We start from the raw sequence: 19,963 nt of genomic DNA on the forward strand, positions 1-19,963 counted from the left end.
CCTGCTGGCCACGCTATTCCTGATACAGGCCAGGATGCCGTTGGCCTTCTTGGCCACCTGGGCACACTGCTGGCTCATGTTAAGCCGGCTGTCCACCAACACCCCCAGGTCCTTTTCTGCTGGGCAGCTTTCCAGCCACTCTTCCCCAAGCCTGTAGCATTGCCTGGGGTCGTTGTGACCGAAATGCAGGACCCAGCACTTGGCCTTATTAAACCTCATCCCATTGGCCTTGGCCCATCCATCCAACCTGTCCAGGTCCCTCTGTAGAGCCTTCCGACCCTCAAGCAGATCAACACTCCCACCTAGCTTGGTGTCATCTGCAAACTTACTGAGGGTGCACTCGATCCCCTTATCTAGATCATCAATAAAGATATTAAACAAGACTGGCCCCAAAACTGAGCCCTGAGGAACACCACTGGTGACCGGCCGCCAACTGGATTTCACCCCATTAATTACAACTCTCTGGGCACAGCCATCCAGCCAGTTTTTTACCCAGTGAAGAGTACACTTGTCTATGCCATGATTTGCCAGCTTCTCCAGGAGAACGCTGTGGGGGACGGTGTCAAAGGCCTTACCAAAGTCCAGGTAGACAACATCCACAGCCTTCCCCGCATCGAGAAGGTGGGTCACATGGTCACAGAAAGAGATCAAGTTGGTTAAGCAGGACCTCCCTTTCATAAACGCATGCTGGCTGGCCCTGAACCCTTGGCTGCCCTGCACTTGCCGTGAGAGCTCACTCAAGATGATCCTCTCTATGATCTTTCCCTCAACTCAAACCCTTGTCCCAATATTGCTGCTTTTTGAGACAATTCAGAACTCCCTAGTGCAGATCCACCTAACAGACTGCCCAACATTTGAATTTGACTCATGCTGCATGTTGGATCTGGGCCAAGGCCTGAACTTCATAATGTCAAAACTTATGCACGTCTTTAGGCTTTAGTCCTTCACATTCCACAACATATTCATGATGACTTGGAAGCTGCAGCCCTTATTGATCTATCCGTTCTCTACAACAACAACATATGGCATGTTTCCATGGCAATAGGTCCCCCTAAAGGGGCTTCCTTCCTTTCCTCAGTTTATTGGTCTTTTTCATTATTAAATCATCAGAGATAAATGCACACAGGGTCAACGCCTGGATCAATGGACAGCAAACAAAGAGGAACTTTTCCATATTCATACAAGCAAGAGATTTTGGAAGATCAAACAATGCAGAATTGCCAGGCCCTTAGCGTGTCACTCTCATACATAATGTATTCTGGGAGCTCTATGAAATCAATACACATCTAACACCTCGAAAACCTTTGGGATTCAGGCGGGGGGGGGGAGACAGAGGAGGGGGAAATCAAAACATATTTATGGACACAGCAGGGTGGGATATGAGGAGAGGGTTAAGCTCTCTGGCCTGGGCTTTCTGCCATGGGCGCAGCTTTGGTTAAATGCTACAAATAGAAACTTGTTCTTAGTTCTTTAACTCTGGGAGGATGTGGTGTTGCAGGTTCCTTCTGATGAGGTTTGGTAAGACAGCTGTGGAGTGGAGCACTTATGCAGTGCTGTGGCTGGGTAGGGGGTAATCCCAGACCACCGGCAGCTGGGTGCAGTCTGTCTATACCGTCCCTCAACAGGGAGCCTGGAATGCTCTGACGTACCACCAGTAGGGAGAGGAGTCCATCCAGACAGGTTAGAGCTCGGTTTGCCAGTGGTTGCACTGACCTGGTTTCCTTCTAGAGAAAACTTGTGCTTATAAATCTCCCACTGAATCTGTACCATATTATCTTCCCAATGGTGTCTCCAGCCACTGCTGCAATGAATTTCCACTGTAGAACAATTGATAGCTTTGATCACCTCAGTGGGGCTATGAAAACAACAATAAATTTTCTAGGTTCAGTGTGTCAACATTCTTCCTTTGGACCTTCAAAAAGAGGGAATAAGCTTTCCTACAGGTAGTACCCACAAAAATTTCACTGCTTTTACAGCTTGTTACAGGGGAATTCTCCATGAGCTAGTAATAGCTGTGTCCAGGCAAGTGATAAAATATTGCTAATGCTGTTTTTAGGCGGAAATGGGATGTGTGCTCTATTGGCCTCTATCCTCCAAATTTAGAGCTAGAACAAACTAAGTCTCTTGCGGCTATCTCTGTTTCTTGTGCACGTTCCCCAAAGGGGGAAATGAAATCTTGTTTATTTTTACCTTTCTGGGAAGACTGGGTTCTAAGTATAGGTTTAAGATATGGTTTAATTTGTCAGGCTGATATCTGCGGGAAGGAAGGCAGCAGGAGTTGAGGAGAATGGTCAATTGACTACTTCATGCAGAATCCACCACAACTTTTCTTATTCTTTTGACACATTTATGTTCCAGCATTATTGGAAATGAAGTGCAGGAACACATTGTTTCTGTGTGATACAGTATGTCTGTGGACCAAGGACTAGGGTGTGAGAGTTCCAATACATTTGCGTTTATCAAGTGGCAGATTACACATAGAACTCTTGAAAATGCTTACACGGATTCTATTAAGTGCACTGCAGGGTTCGGTGGTAGATGTTGACTTTAGAGATTAGATGTCCAGAACTCTAGTTATCCCAGGAGATGTTCAAGCCGGGCAGCAGCGCTGTAGCCTCCATGAACTCCTCTGCCCTGACACACCTTGGGCTGTGATGAAATGACACCCTACAAGGTTTGCTCAGTCTCCATGAAGCTGAGCTCAGTGATACCCCTTGCTGTGTAGTTCACATACACCGTACAGCATTTGGGGGAACTTGAGTGGAAGATAGCGCTATCGAGTGGTCAGAGTGCTGTTGTCCCAGCCAAGTCTCTTCAATGCTATCATCAGCTTCCCTAATCTGAGTGAAAAGTTCAATACCCTTATGCGAAGGGGTGTCAGCAGCTCTTTGGGATAAGGTTCCTTTTTTCTTTTTTTGACGTGCTTGAACAATACTTTTCTTTAATGTGGTTTTGATTCATGACTCGTGCACTTTAGTGCAAAGATAATACAAAGTGCTTGGCGTTTCTGAGACAGAAAAACAGGAAACAGAATGAAGTTCCAACCAAGTCACCAGGTGTCAGGACTGTCTTCCTTGGCTGAGTCACAAAGCCTGTTTTAAACTGGCTAGATGGAGGCCATAGAAATGTCTCTACCTTGATAAATCTACTTTTTGTGGGGCAATCACCACCAGTTTTTCGGTGGCTCTGCTCGCAGCTCCGGTAGGCAGCGCTGAGCATCCCAGCTATCCAGAAGAGCTCCAGAGGGGAGATTTCCTTGGTGGTCCTGGCATATGGCACATTCTCCCTCCCTGCAGAGGCCAAAGCCCACACAAAGTGAAGGCTTTGCCATTTCTCCTTAGCTAATACTTGATGAAAAAGGCAACTTCCCTGGTAATGAGCTCATTGTGTTGTTTTTGACCTGAGCCGATGGGAAGTGCCAGATCCAAGGTTTCTATAGCCATGGCAATAAAAGCCGGGGCTCATCCAGGGGGACTAGCCACCGCGGTGCCATCTGTGGTCCGCTCTGACCGCACTGGCAGCAGGGGCTGTGCCAACAGCTACCAAACTCTGTGTTTGTTCAGAGCATTGAGCTGTTTCATAGTTCAAACAAACACATTCCCTGGTAAATTGCCTTCAATATGAGGTCTGCTGTACCAGTTCTCAGTTCTTTTGAATTCTCCTGTAAAAATCCCCGTCACGCAAATCTTCATCTCTTTAAGAAGCCTGACAGTCGAGTGGGTGTATTGTAGGTACTATCAAAGAACTAATAATTTAAGCTAACACATATCAATATAATGTGTTGTGTTTTGCAAGTTAAAGAAAGGGCATAATTCACAATGTACTATGCTCTAATCAGTTAAATGCATCAGTGCCTCAAATGTGTTGTTTGCAAATTGTCAGGTATTATAGCTGGAGTAAAAGTATCGCTAAGTAATGTGTATATTTATATTTTTACAATGGAAAAGAAAGGAAATTTCCCCTTTGCTGCTACTGATCAAATTACAGTATATAAGATGACTGGAAACCTCTTCTGAAACTAGGCAACCATATTTTTGGGATAGTAGTTCTACCTCGGAATAAGTTACTTAAGTCCTTAGTATCTCATAGTCTATTTGTTATATAGGATAATACCTCCTTAATTTTATCTGTGGGGATTTAATTAGTGTATGGACATGACTTTGAAAAATGCAGGGTGTTGATACTGAACATTCTTGTTCAGTAATGTAGTGTTAGATTTAAAAACTGATGCTAGAGAAGCAATGAAAAGCTAACGCACTGCCTTTCTTGGCCTCCAAATGCCATTTTCAAGTATTACCTAAGCTTTCTTAATTTTCCACTCACCAAAACCTATGTAATTATATTTTAAGGTAATAATATGAGCATATGTGTTAAATTCAAAACACAGTATGGAATCCTGCACTGTTCAGAGGGGATCAGGTGAGCAATGATGTAGATTGGAGATAATGGTAACGAAAGGCTAAATACAGAGCTTGGAAAATAGCTTGCCTCAAGGCAAACTGACAGTTGCATTCAAGGCAAGTTTTGTCAAAGACAACACGTGAGTTTTAAGAAATCTGGATGCAAAGTGCTCCAATCACACACCTCGTTTATGACGAAGGTGGTACTGTGAGATATCCCCTACTCCTACACCTGCTTATGTGAGCACTTAAAATTCATCACTCGCTAATAGTCCTTTTGCTCCCGATAGGAAAGTTCATCACTTGTGGAATTGGGTCCCACCTCAGTTAACTCACTGGTACCTCTGGTACCCAGCTGAGGCATCATGATGACTACGGCATTGAAGTTCAGAAGGAAGATGACTAGCGCAGGGTACCGGCTGTACAGGGCTCCCAGTCCTGCCTCCTTACTGTCACCATGAGGAGACAGGCGGAACATCTTCCATAGACCCATAGGTGCAAGTAATCGGGATGTAACCCTGAAGGGTGGATCTCCACCCTTTGTTTTCTCTATATTCGCCCAGTGGAGATGAATTTGGTGCAGCCCATGTTCGGTAGCAGGCAGGGACGACCCTGGCTGACTCAGAAGCAGCCAGTGCTACCGAAGCAGCAGCCAGGGAATTGGAGAGGAGGCTGGGACACAGCAGAGCTCTTTTCCTCGCGCTGTCGTAACGCATGGCTAATTAACAGTGCTCTCAGGGGTTTTATTCAGGATGGCAGAGGATACATATTATTTGCATAGATTGGTCAGAAGGACTTAAAACTGTTTGTCTTATTCTTTAGCTAGGTCCCCCTAATCATTTACAATCTTATAGCACACAGAATGTTTTTGTAAGTCATTTCACTCTTTTTTATGGTGGGTATTCATTTCAAAGAGGTTTTCCAGTGCACAGGTATTTGAATAATACCCTATAAATAAATGAATTCTTTTAGCAAGTGAATTCTTGGACTCAGTAGCTGGTTAAGTGTCCTTTAGTGTGTTTAGGAGCAATGAATCACCATGTTCCTCCTATTATCTCTGTGAATAATGCAAAGTTTGTAACTCTCCAGTAGAAATACGCCTCCTCATATCTGGGAGAAGTAATGCTTCCAAAGACAGGGAAGGATCTCCTCCTGCTTTTTCACTCTTCTCTGTGTTCAGATACCTATGTGAAGGGCCGCTTTCTGGAGTAAACTTTCCTCCCACCAGCCGCACTGCCATCCACTAATGCTCTTTACAAAAGATGATTTCTATTTCTAGCCCAACCAACAGTCCTGGGAATTAAAGCGCAACCTCTTTCCTTGTCAGGATAGTTGCTGGTGAGCACAGCAGTGTCTAATTCAACGTGCAATCCAGAGAGGGGGAAGGGAGCTGCCACTCTGGAGAAAAGGGCAGATTTTCATTGGCTTTTTAAAGGAATAAAGGAAATCACAGTTCCTCACCGTGCGAAGCTGAGGACAGAGATGTCATTTGTGACTCAGTAGGTGGCACTCTGTTTCTTGAGTCAGCACTGAGCCAGTGCTTCTGCCTGGGCTTGGTAGAGCAATTGGATTAGTCTTTGGGTTTGGTTTTAGCAAGATGTGTTCATTAAAGAGCTGTTCCTGTAAGGTTAGGAAGGTTGGCCACGGTGTCTGAGCTGAATTCCATTGCTGGTGGGAATATCCTGGCTCCCCGGCATTTTCAGTTAGATGCATTTTGATTTTTTGCTTCCTTTCTGTGCACTTTCAGGCAGCTCCTCAGTTCAACCCAGAGCTGGCCGCCTTTCAGCAGAAGCTCAAAACATCCAAAAAGCTTTGTTAATTCAGAGGTGAGGTTGCTCAAGTCTATTTTCTCTTGACAGGGCAAACACTACAGAGCAAGAACAGAAGTGAAGGCCACAAATGTCCCCCGCTCAGGGGCAGGCTTTGAATGCTGGACTGGCAGAGTGGTGCTGACCGGAAAAACCTCTGCAATTCACTATTTTCTCTCCAATGGGTCCCAATCCTTCCTGAGCTCACGCACTGTCATTGGTTACGCTGCATCATGGAAGAGTTCTGAAAAATCAAGGTTTATTTAATTTCAAAAATGACATCCGAAAGCAATATTCCCAGGCTGCTGTTACATTATGCACTGGACAGACCGGAAAGATGATCTAACTTCCTGGTCAAAACCCACAAACTAATACCTACAAAGTGTACACACTGTCAAATCAACGCAGCGAGACCGACAGTGCTTAAGGAGTGTATATGCTTGAAGTGTCTTTGCCACACTAATTCTCAGGCGCATTCTGTTACAACTAAATAATATATTAGGAATTAAAAGATCGGAGGTAGCAGTGCATGTTAAAATGTGATTTTCAGATCTAAGCGGCATGCATAGAGTAGGATGTAGTCATAAAACCCAAGTCTGTTTGAACAAGACATCTGGTTTATGTAGTGCTTCTGGTCCCTGTGCTGTGAGCGGTCGCACTGAGTCAACTATAGTAAAACAATGCATTCATAGTTATTAATTTTTTATGTAGGCTTTTAAAGACAGGAAGAGGAGTGAGAAGAAGACAGGATATCAGAGGAAGATGTCCATGAGATGCGTCTCTCTTAAAACTCATTTTCAAGCCATATGAATAGCTTCAGATCTTGTTAAGACTCAAGAATCAAATTCGGGTCCTAACCCTTATTTAGCCTCCGACTTCCATGGACGAATCCCATTCTCTTAATTTTGCCACACGGCTTCTCTCTCTGCAAGACAGGGCTAATAACTCTATCTGCCTCTCATGGGTGCAGCAGAGCAATTTCATCACTGTCAGCTCTGTGGAATCCCTGGGTGAAAGGAACACCAGAAATACAGAAAACATGTGTTATTAATAGCTGGTGCTTGCCCTTACATACATCACATGCACCGTTAGTCACTCTGGCCAATAATTTACAGGGACTGAAAAGATGTTCCTCGGTGTAAATACAAAATGACACATGGGTGATATTAGACCTCTAGGGTGTTGTGGGCCCTGAGATGCTATTCCCTCTAGATCCAGTGATGCCACCCTGGGCAGATCATACTTCCTATGTGGGTAAAATTAAAATGTGCAGGAGCTGTGGAATCTTAAGAGTTAAATTTTAACTTCTAGGCAGTTTACCTTGTAAAGGCAGGTGAATTCCCTGTGCTGGAATTGGTGCGTGGACCAAATTCTTGGTGGTTTTCAGCTTTTTCTGTCTCCTTAAGGAGTCCAAAGGTTATCTCCTCCCTGACACCTTGGATACCCTTTTATTAGCAGGGGCACATGGGATACGGAAGTTTACCTTCTGTGTTTTGTAAGTGATGGCTTTAAAGGTCAGAGCTGACGAGAGCCTGTGACAATAATCTCAAGTTACTAGTACACCCTTGAGGAGAACTGTGCTTTAAGAAACACGTGGCAATGAATTTTACCACTTCATCTTTGCTTGTCCACATTGCAAATCACGATTCTCTGTAGACGATTAAGCAGTAATAGCAGACTGGGGCTGCAGAGCACTTGTCAAGTGAGTTTGAAGATCTTAGAACCGGAATAGCGAGAAATGCTGTAAATGGGGATGCAGGACAGCTGGCTGTGTTATAACCAAGCCTGAGTAGAAGAGACTGGGGTAGCAGGAAGTGCTACAGTCAGGCAGAAAGCATTTTACTGGGGTTGTGTGTGTGGAAAACACCTTGCTTAAACTGTGAGCCCACTGGTGTCATCATCCCTAGTTCCTGCTAAGGACTGAAATCCCCAGCCAGTGTAGAAAAATGCAAAGATCTCTGAAGACAGCCGCTTACCTTTACATCTCTGCATGTCTGGCCATGTCTGTCTCATGCCAGTCATTTGAAACTTGGGAAAAATCATTTTCTTTGTGCGCATCTCCTTCTGTATCCCCCAAGGCAAATTAAAGATGGCTGGGAGGTTATTTATTTTCAGTAATAATATAGACACTGCTTCCAGACTTCCTGCTATTGCGTGATTATTTAGATTAATTGACTAGGAAAGCTGCAGCATCATCTCAGGCCCTTAATAAGGAAGACCGCAACATGGATTTATACAGTATTAATGCATATTACTGTGGGACACGGCCTTGCTCTTAGAAGCATACGGCCAAATCTCCTTGCTGAATGTCTACCAGCACCAACTGTACTTTTATACTTTTATACTAAGTGCTACCTTGCCTGCAGGGGCACGGCACCTTGAGAGCAAGAAAGAGATAGTTGATGACAATTTTAGAAACCTCGTTAGTGGGTAACTTTGCTCACACTGAAGTCAGCTCCCGTCAGCCTCTGCTGAATGTTTCTGAGAATTACTGGTTTGTGACCCTGTCTGTAGCTGGAGTCTTAAATATGTTTTTAGGTGCTTTAAAGTGTTATGTTCTTAATAGGGAGAGAGAATCTATACAGAGAAGGCTTTTAAAGCCTATTCTGCCCTTTTTATTTTCCTGCTGAAGTTGCTAACAATTCAGTGTAGTTGCCTCACTGTAGTGATGCTCTTCTGCACCAGCTCAGCCTCGTCCAAGGCCCGGGCTTCAGCTGAACAACTCTTACCAAAGCTAGATTTTGAGGATCTTTGAGGCTCTTTTTGAGGATCTTTTCTTCTAAAACATTTCAGTGATTTTGACTGTAATGTGTCAGGAGAGAGGAGCAGCATGTGTGTGTCCTCCAGCAAACCCAACAGTTTCCTTCGTCACATTATGGTAAATCCAGAGTCACTCTGTTGACTTTACTGCTATCGAGATGATTGGTTTAAAGGAAGGCTCAATTCTCTCCTTTGTGTTAACTTGCTGTCACCTTTTTATGGTCTAGGGAGTTTGGCTTATTTTGTACTCAAAAGATTAATAATAATAATATAAACACCATACTAATTTGTGTGACTGACTGGAAGAACCACTGCGGCTTTCTGAGTGTTGCATCCTCAGGTTTAAGTGACTAAACCCCATAATCGGTTTGCTCTGTGTTACTTTGCTCATTTGCTCTGACAAATGCATCTTAATACAAGTTATTTATGATATTTCACAATATTATAAGAGCCGCCCTGTAGCGTACAATGTAGAGCTGATGAAATCTTGGCGATGGGAAACCACAGTACGTTGGCATCTCTGCATGTGACACCTTTGGCGGGGACCAGAGCAGCAATATGTGGGGCAGTGGAGACTGGAGCAGCGCTGTGTGGGGCAGTGGGGACCAGAGCATCACTGTGTTGGGCAGTGGGGACCGGAGCAGCGCTGTGTGGGGCAGTGGGGACCTGAGCAGCGCTGTGTGGGGCAGTGGGGACCGGAGCATCACTGTGTGGGGCAGTGGGGACCTGAGCAGCGCTGTGTGGGGCAGTGGGGACCGGAGCATCACTGTGTGGGGCAGCGGGGACCTGAGCAGCGCTGTGTGGGGCAGTGGGGACCTGAGCATCACTGTGTGGGGCAGTGGGGACTGGAGCAGCGCTGTGTGGGGCAGTGGGGACCTGAGCATCACTGTGTGGGTCAGTGGGGACCAGAGCATTACTGTGTGGGGCAGTGGGGACCGGAGCAGCGCTGTGTGGGGCAGTGGGGACCGGAGCAGTGCTGTGTGGGGCAGTGGGGTTTCTTTGGGAGACTCCTCCACAAAGTATGAGACCCAGGAAGTTTTTAGTCCTCACTCTGGGTGAGTTATGGCAACACTGTGTGATTTTGTATCTTTTACACTAATACCTGGGGAAAATCTTAAAAATCCCAAACAAATAAATTAGGAAATGTACTCAGACTGTGTGCGCCTTCAAAACCAAAAATGAAGGTTGCTGTAAGGCCCACTGGATAATATTGACTTGCCACTAGAGTGAAGATAAGCTCCTTGGAGACTGTGCTTCATGGAACGGTAGTTAAATGTTGTCATTTCTTACTTTAGAAATTAAATAGGTATTTCCAGGCACTCCTGAACTCCTAAAATCCAGGCTCAGAGTAAGCTTGACTCAGCAAGAAATCTAAACTGACCGTCTAGATCACAGCACGGTCTCCAGTTCCGTCCCCATCCCAATGCTGTCAGCGCTACCTGCTTCTAAAGAAGGATCAGGCAGTAGAAGTGAGCCTGATGATTTTAACCCCAAATGGCTTTATTGGTGTATGAACTCTGAGATCTCCCAAATATTCATTCTCTCTCTCTCTTCACCTAACCAGTCGTAGTAACTGCAAGTATGTCAGTGTCTGCTCAGGTGGCTCTGAAGTCCCAGTCGAAGTTTTCAAGTGGACATGTCCAGCCATGTACTCGATTCCTTTCTGAACCCTCTAAGCCAGAAGATGAGTGTTCCTATGATATTAAGTACTTAATTAGCACCTTGGGCACTTCAGGCGGACTAGTGGAGCGTAGGGAATGAATGACAGTAGAGATGTATAAAGCAGATTAGCTCTATTGACCTGGGTTCCCTGATCTCCCATTGTATAGCTGATCTCACATGTCTCTGTCTTGCTGTCTAGGTTTTATTGGGATTTGACCATGCTGCTCCTGATGGTAGGGAACCTGATCATCATCCCTGTGGGCATCACTTTCTTCAAGGATGAAAACACTACCCCGTGGATTGTCTTCAATGTGGTTTCGGACACGTTCTTCCTTATCGACCTTGTCCTCAACTTCCGAACAGGCATTGTGGTGGAGGACAACACGGAGATCATCCTAGACCCACAGAGGATCAAGATGAAATACCTGAAGAGCTGGTTTGTGGTGGATTTTATCTCCTCCATCCCCGTGGACTATATCTTCCTGATTGTTGAGACCCGCATTGACTCGGAGGTGTACAAGACAGCCCGGGCACTGCGCATCGTGCGCTTCACTAAGATCCTCAGCCTCCTGCGCCTGCTGCGGCTCTCCCGGCTCATCCGCTACATCCACCAGTGGGAGGAGGTGAGCAGAACCTGTCATGCACTTGCATCCTAAATCTTTTCTCCGCTTATGCCGGCATTACACAAAAGTGCTTTCTTTGGATGCCCGTTCTCCTACATTATGCCAGTGTGAATGCTAAAGAATTGTGTCTTGAGTCTAATGCTTTGCTTTTAGCAGGTTCCCCAGAGGGCCTTCAGAGTATTGTTACTTAGTCACTTGAGACTGTGCTATCTGCTTCACGATCGTAAAACATATAATCTGTGGAGATGATGTGTGGGCTCGGAGGACAGTAAGTCCAGGTGGACCTCCTGCAGGAAGCGTGTAGTTATAGAGCTGCCCACGAGGGTGGCATTTAGTCAGGCAGCGAGGGCTTGCCCTCTTAGAGCCCCAGAAGGTCCAGAAACAGCTCAGAGGAAAGGTCTGGAGAGAGCTTCTTCACAGAACCTGTGGCATTTGTTTACCCAAGTGTCACATTCTTTTACATGCTTATCTCTTGAATAAATGGTTTGGTGATGTATTTATAAACTTCTTGCTTTCTAAATTCTCTGACACTATGTTAAGGGGAAGAGGAAAAAAGAGCAATCTGCAGACAAATAGTTTGTTCGAAGACATAAAGGCCCAGTGAAAAGCAAAAGCCCCAACTACCCCTGGCCCCTGTGCTGTTCCCAGGGGAGCTCCAGTACGCAGGGTGAGTTGTCAGGCCTAATGGAAGCGAAGCCACAACCTTACAAGTAGCTTGAAAATGAGCTATTTTTTCCTGTCTCCGTGCTCTCCAAAGCAGAGAGAAAGCTCCCTGCAGCTTTCTCCACATGTCAGGAGCGTATTTTCAGGACAAGGAAAGCTGGTCAAGGCAATTTCATCTTCCTCCCTGTACTTTCTGCTCTGCTTTGGAGCAGAGCCTGGTGCAGAGCATGATCTAATGCAGAGTGTGCTCCTGGGAATGTGAAGGGAAAGCAGCCATGCAAGTCATGGCTAGATTGCACCGAGCTGTCACAACACTAATTCATGGCAGAGCTGAACCGTTTCCTCCTCCCAGCGTCGCAGGCTCAGAAGGAGAGCATTGGAGCATACTTTACAAATTTCAGGCTTCATCTTTGTGGTGGTATAATTTGTGAATGCTTCCCGTACAGCGGAGCGTAATGCCTTGCTGAGGTTTGGGATGACATTGTGCAAGGTGCTGTACAGACGTAGAGGGAGAGACGGCTACAGCCCCGAAGAATTCACTACTAGGTTAATTTGCTTCACAGCACAGGCAGGACGTGCATAGAGAGATGGAGATAAATAAAGCTGAAGTGTCTTTCCCAGTGTGACTCAGTAAGTCAGAGGCTTAGCAGAGCAATGAAATATCTCCAGGTCAGTTGTCTTGTCCCTTGGCTGCATTGCTTCTCTGTCCTCTCAGCCCACAACGCTCAGGAAAGGCGACTTGGTGTCTTTGGCTGTTTGTTGTCAAAGTAGCTCCTTCATACAGGTTTACACGTAGCCACAGCAGTGCAGGGCTCCGTGATTGCTTGTCTCTGCTCCTTGACTTCCTTTCCATAACATGGTTTTAGAGGATTTAAGTATTTTTGCTGTTGATTGTACTGAATTTGTCTTAAAAAATAATGAAATGAAAGCAAATCAGCGCCCTTTCCCTGTTCTTATACAGTTGCAGAACAACAGTTCTTATACAGTTGCATTGCGCAGCCATTTCTAGTCTCAGCCTCGTAATACAAACCGGTGGGGAGTTTTGACCTTTTGCTGGCTGTCACGGGTCCCTGGGGACAGCCCAGCCAGGCGCTCTCTGATCCCCCCCGAAGAACAGGCTCCCTAGAGTGATGCAGTGCTGCAAGTGGAAGGGCCAGATGGTGCTGGATTGCAGTTTGAGACTGCAATGCAGACTCTGTTATGCATTGCAGAGCCCAGCAGAGCAAACATGATAGTCTTTTTTTCAAAGAGGGCTCAACCCAAGCAGCAGTTTCCCGGAGAGAGTATGATGCTAGGAGTTTTTCCACCTTCTGGAATGGGGGAGGGAAGCAGAGAGAAGGGGCGAGTCCTTGTCATTGGTGCTACAGAGCAACAAGGAGGTGGGGAGGAGAAGTGCTGCTTCATCTTTGTGTGGGAGTAAATGGTTGTATGCCCTGAAACCACACTGACAGTTCTTTCTTCCTCCGAAGTGCCTACAGATGACCCATCTCTGAAAGTTCACATTAATCTTTCCTCACTGCACACATCAGCAGTGGTAATTCCTGTGGGATGGATCAGGGTTGGACTAGACTTACTCTGGGTGTGCACGAGGGGCAGGATGTGGTGCAGAGTTAAAGAAAGAGGAGGACTGTGGAGAGGGGGGTGCTGAAGAATTCTGTTCTAACATGCTCCCCTGTTTATCTCCTCTATCTTTGCTCCACTATCTCACTCTATGTCATCTGCCAGGTCATGTCCTTCTCTCATAGGCTCTTTGCATATCACCAGATAAGCTAAAAAAGACTTGTGAGTAGGGCACACTGGTCCACTGGAGCAGGGTATGTGTGTGAGCTGGCAGAATGTGTGCAGGGCAGGGTGAGGCAGAGTTAACAGAAGTGGATGCACTGGTGCGAGAGGGAGTGAGCTGCGGGGCATCTGGATGGAACATCCGGGCTCACCTGTACTCAGCTTATGCAGGGACTTTTGATGCCACAATCATAGAATCATAGAATGGTTTGGGTTGGAAGGTACCTTAAAGATCATCCAGTTCCACCCCCTGCCCTGGGCAGGGACACCTCCCACCAGACCAGGTTGCTCAAAGCCCCATCCAACCTGACCTTGAACCCCTCCAGGGATGGGGCAGCCACAGCTTCTCTGGGCAACCTGGGCCAGGCTCTCACCACCCTCACAGCAAAGAATTTCTTCCAAATATCTAATCTAAATCTCTCCTCTTTTAGTTTAAAACCCTCCACCCTCCTCCTATGGCTCCCCTCCCTGATCCAGAGTCCCTCCCCAGCTTTCCTGGAGCTCCTTTAGGGACTTGAAGGGGCTCAAAGGTCTCCCCTGGAGCCTTCTCTTCTCCAGGCTGAACCCCCCAACTCTCTCAGCCTGTCCTCACAGCAGAGGGGCTCCAGCCCTCCCAGCATCTTCATGGCCTCCTCTGGTCCCGATCCAACAGGTCCATGTCCTTCCTCTAGGTCCTGTATGAGGAGGAGAGGAGGATCCAGTATAAACAGAGACATTAATCTACTTCCTCTGCCTCATAGATGAACATTACGTCTATGCATTAGCATAACTCTGAGTGAGTCCAGGGGTAAGTGGTCACTTCCTGAGCCCACAGTGAGCCTCTCCCTCTCTTCCCCTGCAATTGTCCATGCTCTGCATGAATTTATCACTCACCCTGCAGTGAGGAGAGAGCAGCCTTCTCCACGGCTGCAATGCTGTAAAACAGCCAGCCACTCATCAGTTCCAGATCAATGCTAGTCAGGAGTCTGTGGGCTTGAGACCCAGTGGTTTGAAGTGCCTGCACCATTCTGGCTCAGCAGCAGACTGCTCTGACATCCTCCCCCAGATCTCAAACGAGTGCTTTGGGGACTACAGCTGGGCAAACACCCTAAAGAAAAAAAAAAAAAAGGAAGGAAAAAAGAAAAAACAATCTAATGCACTCGTGTTCACTGGAGTACAAAATAAGCTTAATTCCAAATGTAGCAGTTTCATTTGCATTATCCATTTTGCATGAGTGGTCCAACGAATGAATTTACCAGTAGGGCAGAATATAAATAGAGTCTTTTTGAAGTGTCTGCCATATCTACCCTGCAGTAGGAAGCTTGATTGCAATGTAGGAAAGCATCCTCGCGCTGGCTCAAGCCTGGCTGGCCTGAATATCTTATTAGAAACTTCAGTGTGTGGTACTTAGCAAGTCCATCAGCAGAGATCCAGGAGGACTGGCATGGCCTGTGTCTGCTGCCAGGGTTGGGATGAACATGGGTACTCCAGTCATGCATTGGTCACACCCCGGGAAGCTCTCATCATCTCGGCCTTTGAACTACTCCAACAGCTCTTCAGGGTTTCTGGGTTGGTCGGTGGTTCTTGCCCATGTGAACATGGAGGCACATTGTCCCACAGGGGCAGGGAATTGGGCCTTCACGCTGCTGTCTCTGAGAAAGTGTTCAGAGAGAGCAGACTCTCAACATTAACATCCTGCAAACCTTATCCCAAGGTCACTCAGCAGAAAGAATAAAAGCAGAATAATACCATGTAACCCATATATTGTAAGTGTTAAACAAAAACCACTCTTTTAGGTTTTCATGGGCAAAAATGTTTGATTTTTTTTTTCTAAGAGCTCTTTGCTGAGCTTCCTGTGTTTTATGCACAATATCTACCCCTGTGTTTGGTGCCAGGATGCAGTAACCTGTATTTAAGATCAAACTATTTTGACTTGCGAGGAAAGAACATTTATTGGGACAACAGTAAAATCCCACTCCTAGAAATTGGTTTCCAAATGGCACATAGGCTTAAGTAACCAAAATGTTTTGATTTCAGAATCTATGTAAGGGATTATGATGGGAAGGGAAGGAAAGGAAATAACTGCTTTTGATATATATCACAATGATAAGACTATCGTGAGAGGATTTCATCAGATTTTTGTCAGAAAAAAATTTACAGCTTTCAATTTTCCCAGCTGAAACCTGAAGAAAAGGGCAATTTGGTGATTTTTCAACTATTCAATGAAAACTTGAAAACTCTTCTGAATGCTGTCCTTTTCTTCCCTTGAGTTTCCATATTACATAGAAGTTGTAGAATGGAGGGAATGCATCTTGTCAGGGTGGCCGCAGGTGACATCATCTGAAAGATGCCATTGCTATAAGAAGATTCAGAGATATTCAGAAAGCTGGCTCAAAAGCTAGAGGGCTTACATGTAAGGACTGGGAGAAAGCTTCCAAAGACTAGGAGAATATGTCTCCCAATTGATTTTTGTTTCGATTTGAACAGCTAATTCCCTTAATTTCTTCTGACCTATTTGTAGCCTTCCTTAAATTAAATTAAAATAACGTGGCTGGTGGGCTGGGGGATGTAATGTTAGGCCAAATCCATAACTGGATCCTGAGAGGGGAGGAGCTGGGCAAAACGATTGTTCTCCAGTAGCCCAGCAGGGTCCCATTCCATGAGCGGTTCCAAATAGCTTAGCAGATTTTTCAGCGATATGATTTGCAATTCTGTCATGTTAAATAGCAAGGCAGACCCATGAGAGTAACTCATTAAAACCTCTGGCCACCCTTGAGTAAAATCAGACTCAACAAACACTGGTAATGTGGCAGGGATGGGGAGAATGGGCTGGATTTCTTCCTAAATTTGCATTACCTCATTTCTGAAGGCAGCGTTATCAACCATTTGTCTTTAATGTCATTACAGGAGCTTATTAGAACCATAATGCAAGTTACAGCAATTTGCATTCTGCACAAAGTGACCCAAAACTCGAGCATCTTTTCCTTTTAGAGAAAATCTCAGCTGTGCTGAAATCGATGGCAAAAAACCTCTCGTTGACATATTAGAAGGTCGTTAGAGATTCTACCACGGCCATTTACATGGAACTGTTCTCGCTTGTGCAGCACAACATCCCTGCGGAGGGAGTACAGACACCATTCTCCGTTCCTGTGCAGACACTGGGTTTCCCCTCACTTGCCTGTGGGCAGCTATTGCTCCATCCCCTTCCATATGCCGTGGTACCTATCAGGAGAAAGAAACCAACAAAAGTATTTTGGTGGAGTTTGTCTTCAGCAGGAAGTTCTGCTGCTATAATGGAAATGAAGCTTTCTACCTGGGCAATGGGAATACAGTTTCAAAGAGAATATCATAAAAAAGGGGTTATAATGAATTACAATTCATTAGGGAGACAGGCAAATATTTGAATAGCTGTGCAGCCACAGAGGCTGCCATAAAAGGGAAAAAGCCTTTTATTTTTTTTTTTTTTACAGTCACCTTCTGGCAGTGCTTAATGTGTCTTCTGTCAACACGATGGGATGATAGGGGGAAGAGATGGCTTGAGGGGTTGGGATTAGGGCACGGAGCCATTTGTCTCTAGGTCAGTAGTTCAGATCCAGCTTGTAGGAAGTGAAAGTTATTTGCAATCTCCTGGACGTTGTTTCTCTGATCTGTTTTTACTAGACAGGTGCCTGTGTGACAAAACCATCTTGGGGACTTGGTAAGCCCCAGGCTCCCTGTAGCAGCAGCAATGGGGTTAAATTCCCCCCCACCTCTGAAGCGAAGTCTCCACTAAGCAGGGTGTAAGAGGTGTTAATAAGAGGGTCTTGCCTGTGCCCAGCCTCTGGTTCTCTGTGTCACAGGGACCTTCAGTCTGGGCTTTTATGCTGGGGTGGAATTCTAAAGGTTTTCAAAAGAGAGAGGCTGATCTCCTAATGATCTCTAATCACTGTGATAGCTGGTTGCTGCTCTAGCCTTTCATTTTCCTCTTCCCCCCGACTCCTCCCAGCGTACTTCTTACGTGTCCCCGCACTGGATGCTCTGGTAAGTTTGCCTTTCTCTCGGGGAGCTCACGTCTCTGTATTTCTCTGCCAGCACCAGCTGCCTGCAGCTCAATGCCCATTTCTTGCCAGCTGCCTGTCATTTTTCTTCAGGCCATTGTTTCTGGAGGGGGGTTTCTGGCAGGGTTTATTATTGCCCTTGTGTTACAATAACAGAGGGTCCTCAAAGGAGGAGTGCTGGAGTCTGGCATGAGGAGATTCCTCCTGCAATCGGTGTCTTTTTCAAAGGTTTAATACCATGAAGGCTTTGCAATTTATTGATGAGATGTGCTCCAGCTGCAGCCACGGAGGGACCCTGGGCCCTCAGCATGTTGACATTGCTGTCATACAGCATCACGGCATCCTTGTGGAGGGTTTTGTGACCTACATCAAGTACGTAAACATGAAGAGGAACTTCTTTCCTGTGAGGGTGGCAGAGCCCTGGAAGAGGCTGCCCAGAGAGGTGGTGGAGTCTCCATCTCTGGAGACGTTCCAAACCCACCTGGACACGTTCCTGTGCAACCTGCTCTGGGTAGACCTACTTTGGCAGGGGATTGTACTGGATGATCTCCAGAGGTCCCTTCCAACCCCATATCATTCAGTGATTCTGTGATTCTGTCTGTCACAGGGAGAGGGGTCTGGAGAACCCTGTACTCTAACAGCAAAGCTTAAGGTAAACTTCTGGAAACCAGAATAACAGAAAAACCTTGTGAGCGCAGGAACCAGCAAGGGCAGTGCCCAGATCCCTTAGATGAACAGAGATTCATACCTCACTAGGGCTGTGCCCCATAGAAGCAGCACTGTGAAGGCCAGCTGGACTCGAGCACCTCCGGTTGTGTATATGCCCTGAGCAGCCTGCACAGTGCTCTGTGTAGCCAGGGCTGAGCCTTGTGGCAGTGCATCACACGCTATATGTGATGTACGTATATATAGCGCTGACGTTAGGAACAGCTGATAGAGCTTTTGAGGCCATTCAGAAGGAGATTCCTGTTACCATTTGGGTTGCTGATCCAATGCCAAACCTGGTTTTGTCTTTTAGCAGCATGGGAATTGTTCTGCCAAACTCACCCAATATTTTAAGGCCAGTGTGTCTAAGGTACATTAGCCTTGGCAAGTGCTGGCAAATTAATTGCTCCTCTGGTTGAAGCTTCTTCCAGGAAGGCGCTATTGATTGCATTCATATCAAGTGAAAGACTTCAATGAGGTAGCTGAAGGGAACATTTCCTCACCTCACTTGTATTTAGCAAGACAGGGTTGGAAAGGAATGTGCCAAATCTGTAAGTTGTGTGAATGAAGCAGGAGCTCGGCCCAAATATGACCATGGGGAAAAAAAGATCAAGTTGGTTAGTGGGGGAGGAAAAAGAGGGGATTTGGGGGTGTAAGGAGGAGCACAGCAGCATGGAGTTGCTTTTTGCCAACAGAGATGAAGTCAGTTACTTCGTCTCCCCACAGAGCATCCTCTGAGCCGGGCACTGGGCAAGGGGAAGTGCCAGATGGGAACCGAAGAGCTGCCCCTGCTGGAGTTGGAGTGAAAGGGACAGCAAAGCTCTGTGAGCAGGAGAAAAATACCCCACTCCATGGCATAATTAAGGGGTTAGATTCTGGAAAAGAGTCTGTATCTGAGCAGCTCTTTAGATACGTGTGTGGTTTCTTATGTCTGGTTTGCTTTGCTTGTCTCCCCCCTTGAAGCTGGTGGGCACTCTGAGGCACCACTGGGCACCAGAGGAATACACAGGAGTGGGTACCTTCCACGTCCATTTTATCCTAATAAGTGGATAGGGCTGGCGGGAGAGAAGAACCAACCATCAGTACACTTCCCTGATGGGAGACACAACACCCTGTGGCAAGAGCTGTTGTGTTGTGGAGCTGAAGGCAGAGCAGAAGCTGGAGGCAGAGCATCGCTAGGATGGAGTGCGGGATTCAGACCTCAGGCTCCAGCACCACCGCCACATAATACTGGGAGCTGAAGAATTCATACATCTTGCCATGCTAACAAGGTAGCCGAGGGCAAGCTCTTGCCTTTCAAAGGTGATGTGCAGGGAGGAAGAGGGATAGGGCAACGTCAGCCATGTGGAAAGGCCAGGACCCATCCTGCTGGCGGGGCTGTACCAGGGCTTAGCTGTCTGGAAGGGCCTGACCCTGGCTGGGGGGAGAAGGAACGCTCTTCAACAGGGCAACAAAACCCAAGCCCTCGCTTTGGCTCTGAGCAATTCTTACTTCCACTCTAGAGAAGAAGTTGCCAGCTGCGGTACGAGACTCTGCAACACCCC

The 19,963-nt window shown here is 46.4% G+C and overlaps 1 protein-coding gene across 4 annotated transcripts in view; it reads left to right on the forward strand.

Moving 5' to 3' along the window:
* HCN4 (hyperpolarization activated cyclic nucleotide gated potassium channel 4) overlaps nt 1-19,963 on the forward strand; it is a 108,244-nt gene that overhangs the window by 20,822 nt on the left and 67,459 nt on the right. For all 4 annotated transcript variants that reach the window (XM_074155910.1, XM_074155911.1, XM_074155914.1 and 1 more), the window contains exon 2: nt 10,830-11,253. In XM_074155910.1, coding sequence (XP_074012011.1) covers nt 10,830-11,253 — 424 coding nt within the window. The remainder of the gene's footprint in view (nt 1-10,829; nt 11,254-19,963) is intronic.

Source organism: Numenius arquata, chromosome 11 (assembly GCF_964106895.1).
Source record: "Numenius arquata chromosome 11, bNumArq3.hap1.1, whole genome shotgun sequence".
NCBI lineage: Eukaryota > Metazoa > Chordata > Aves > Charadriiformes > Scolopacidae > Numenius > Numenius arquata.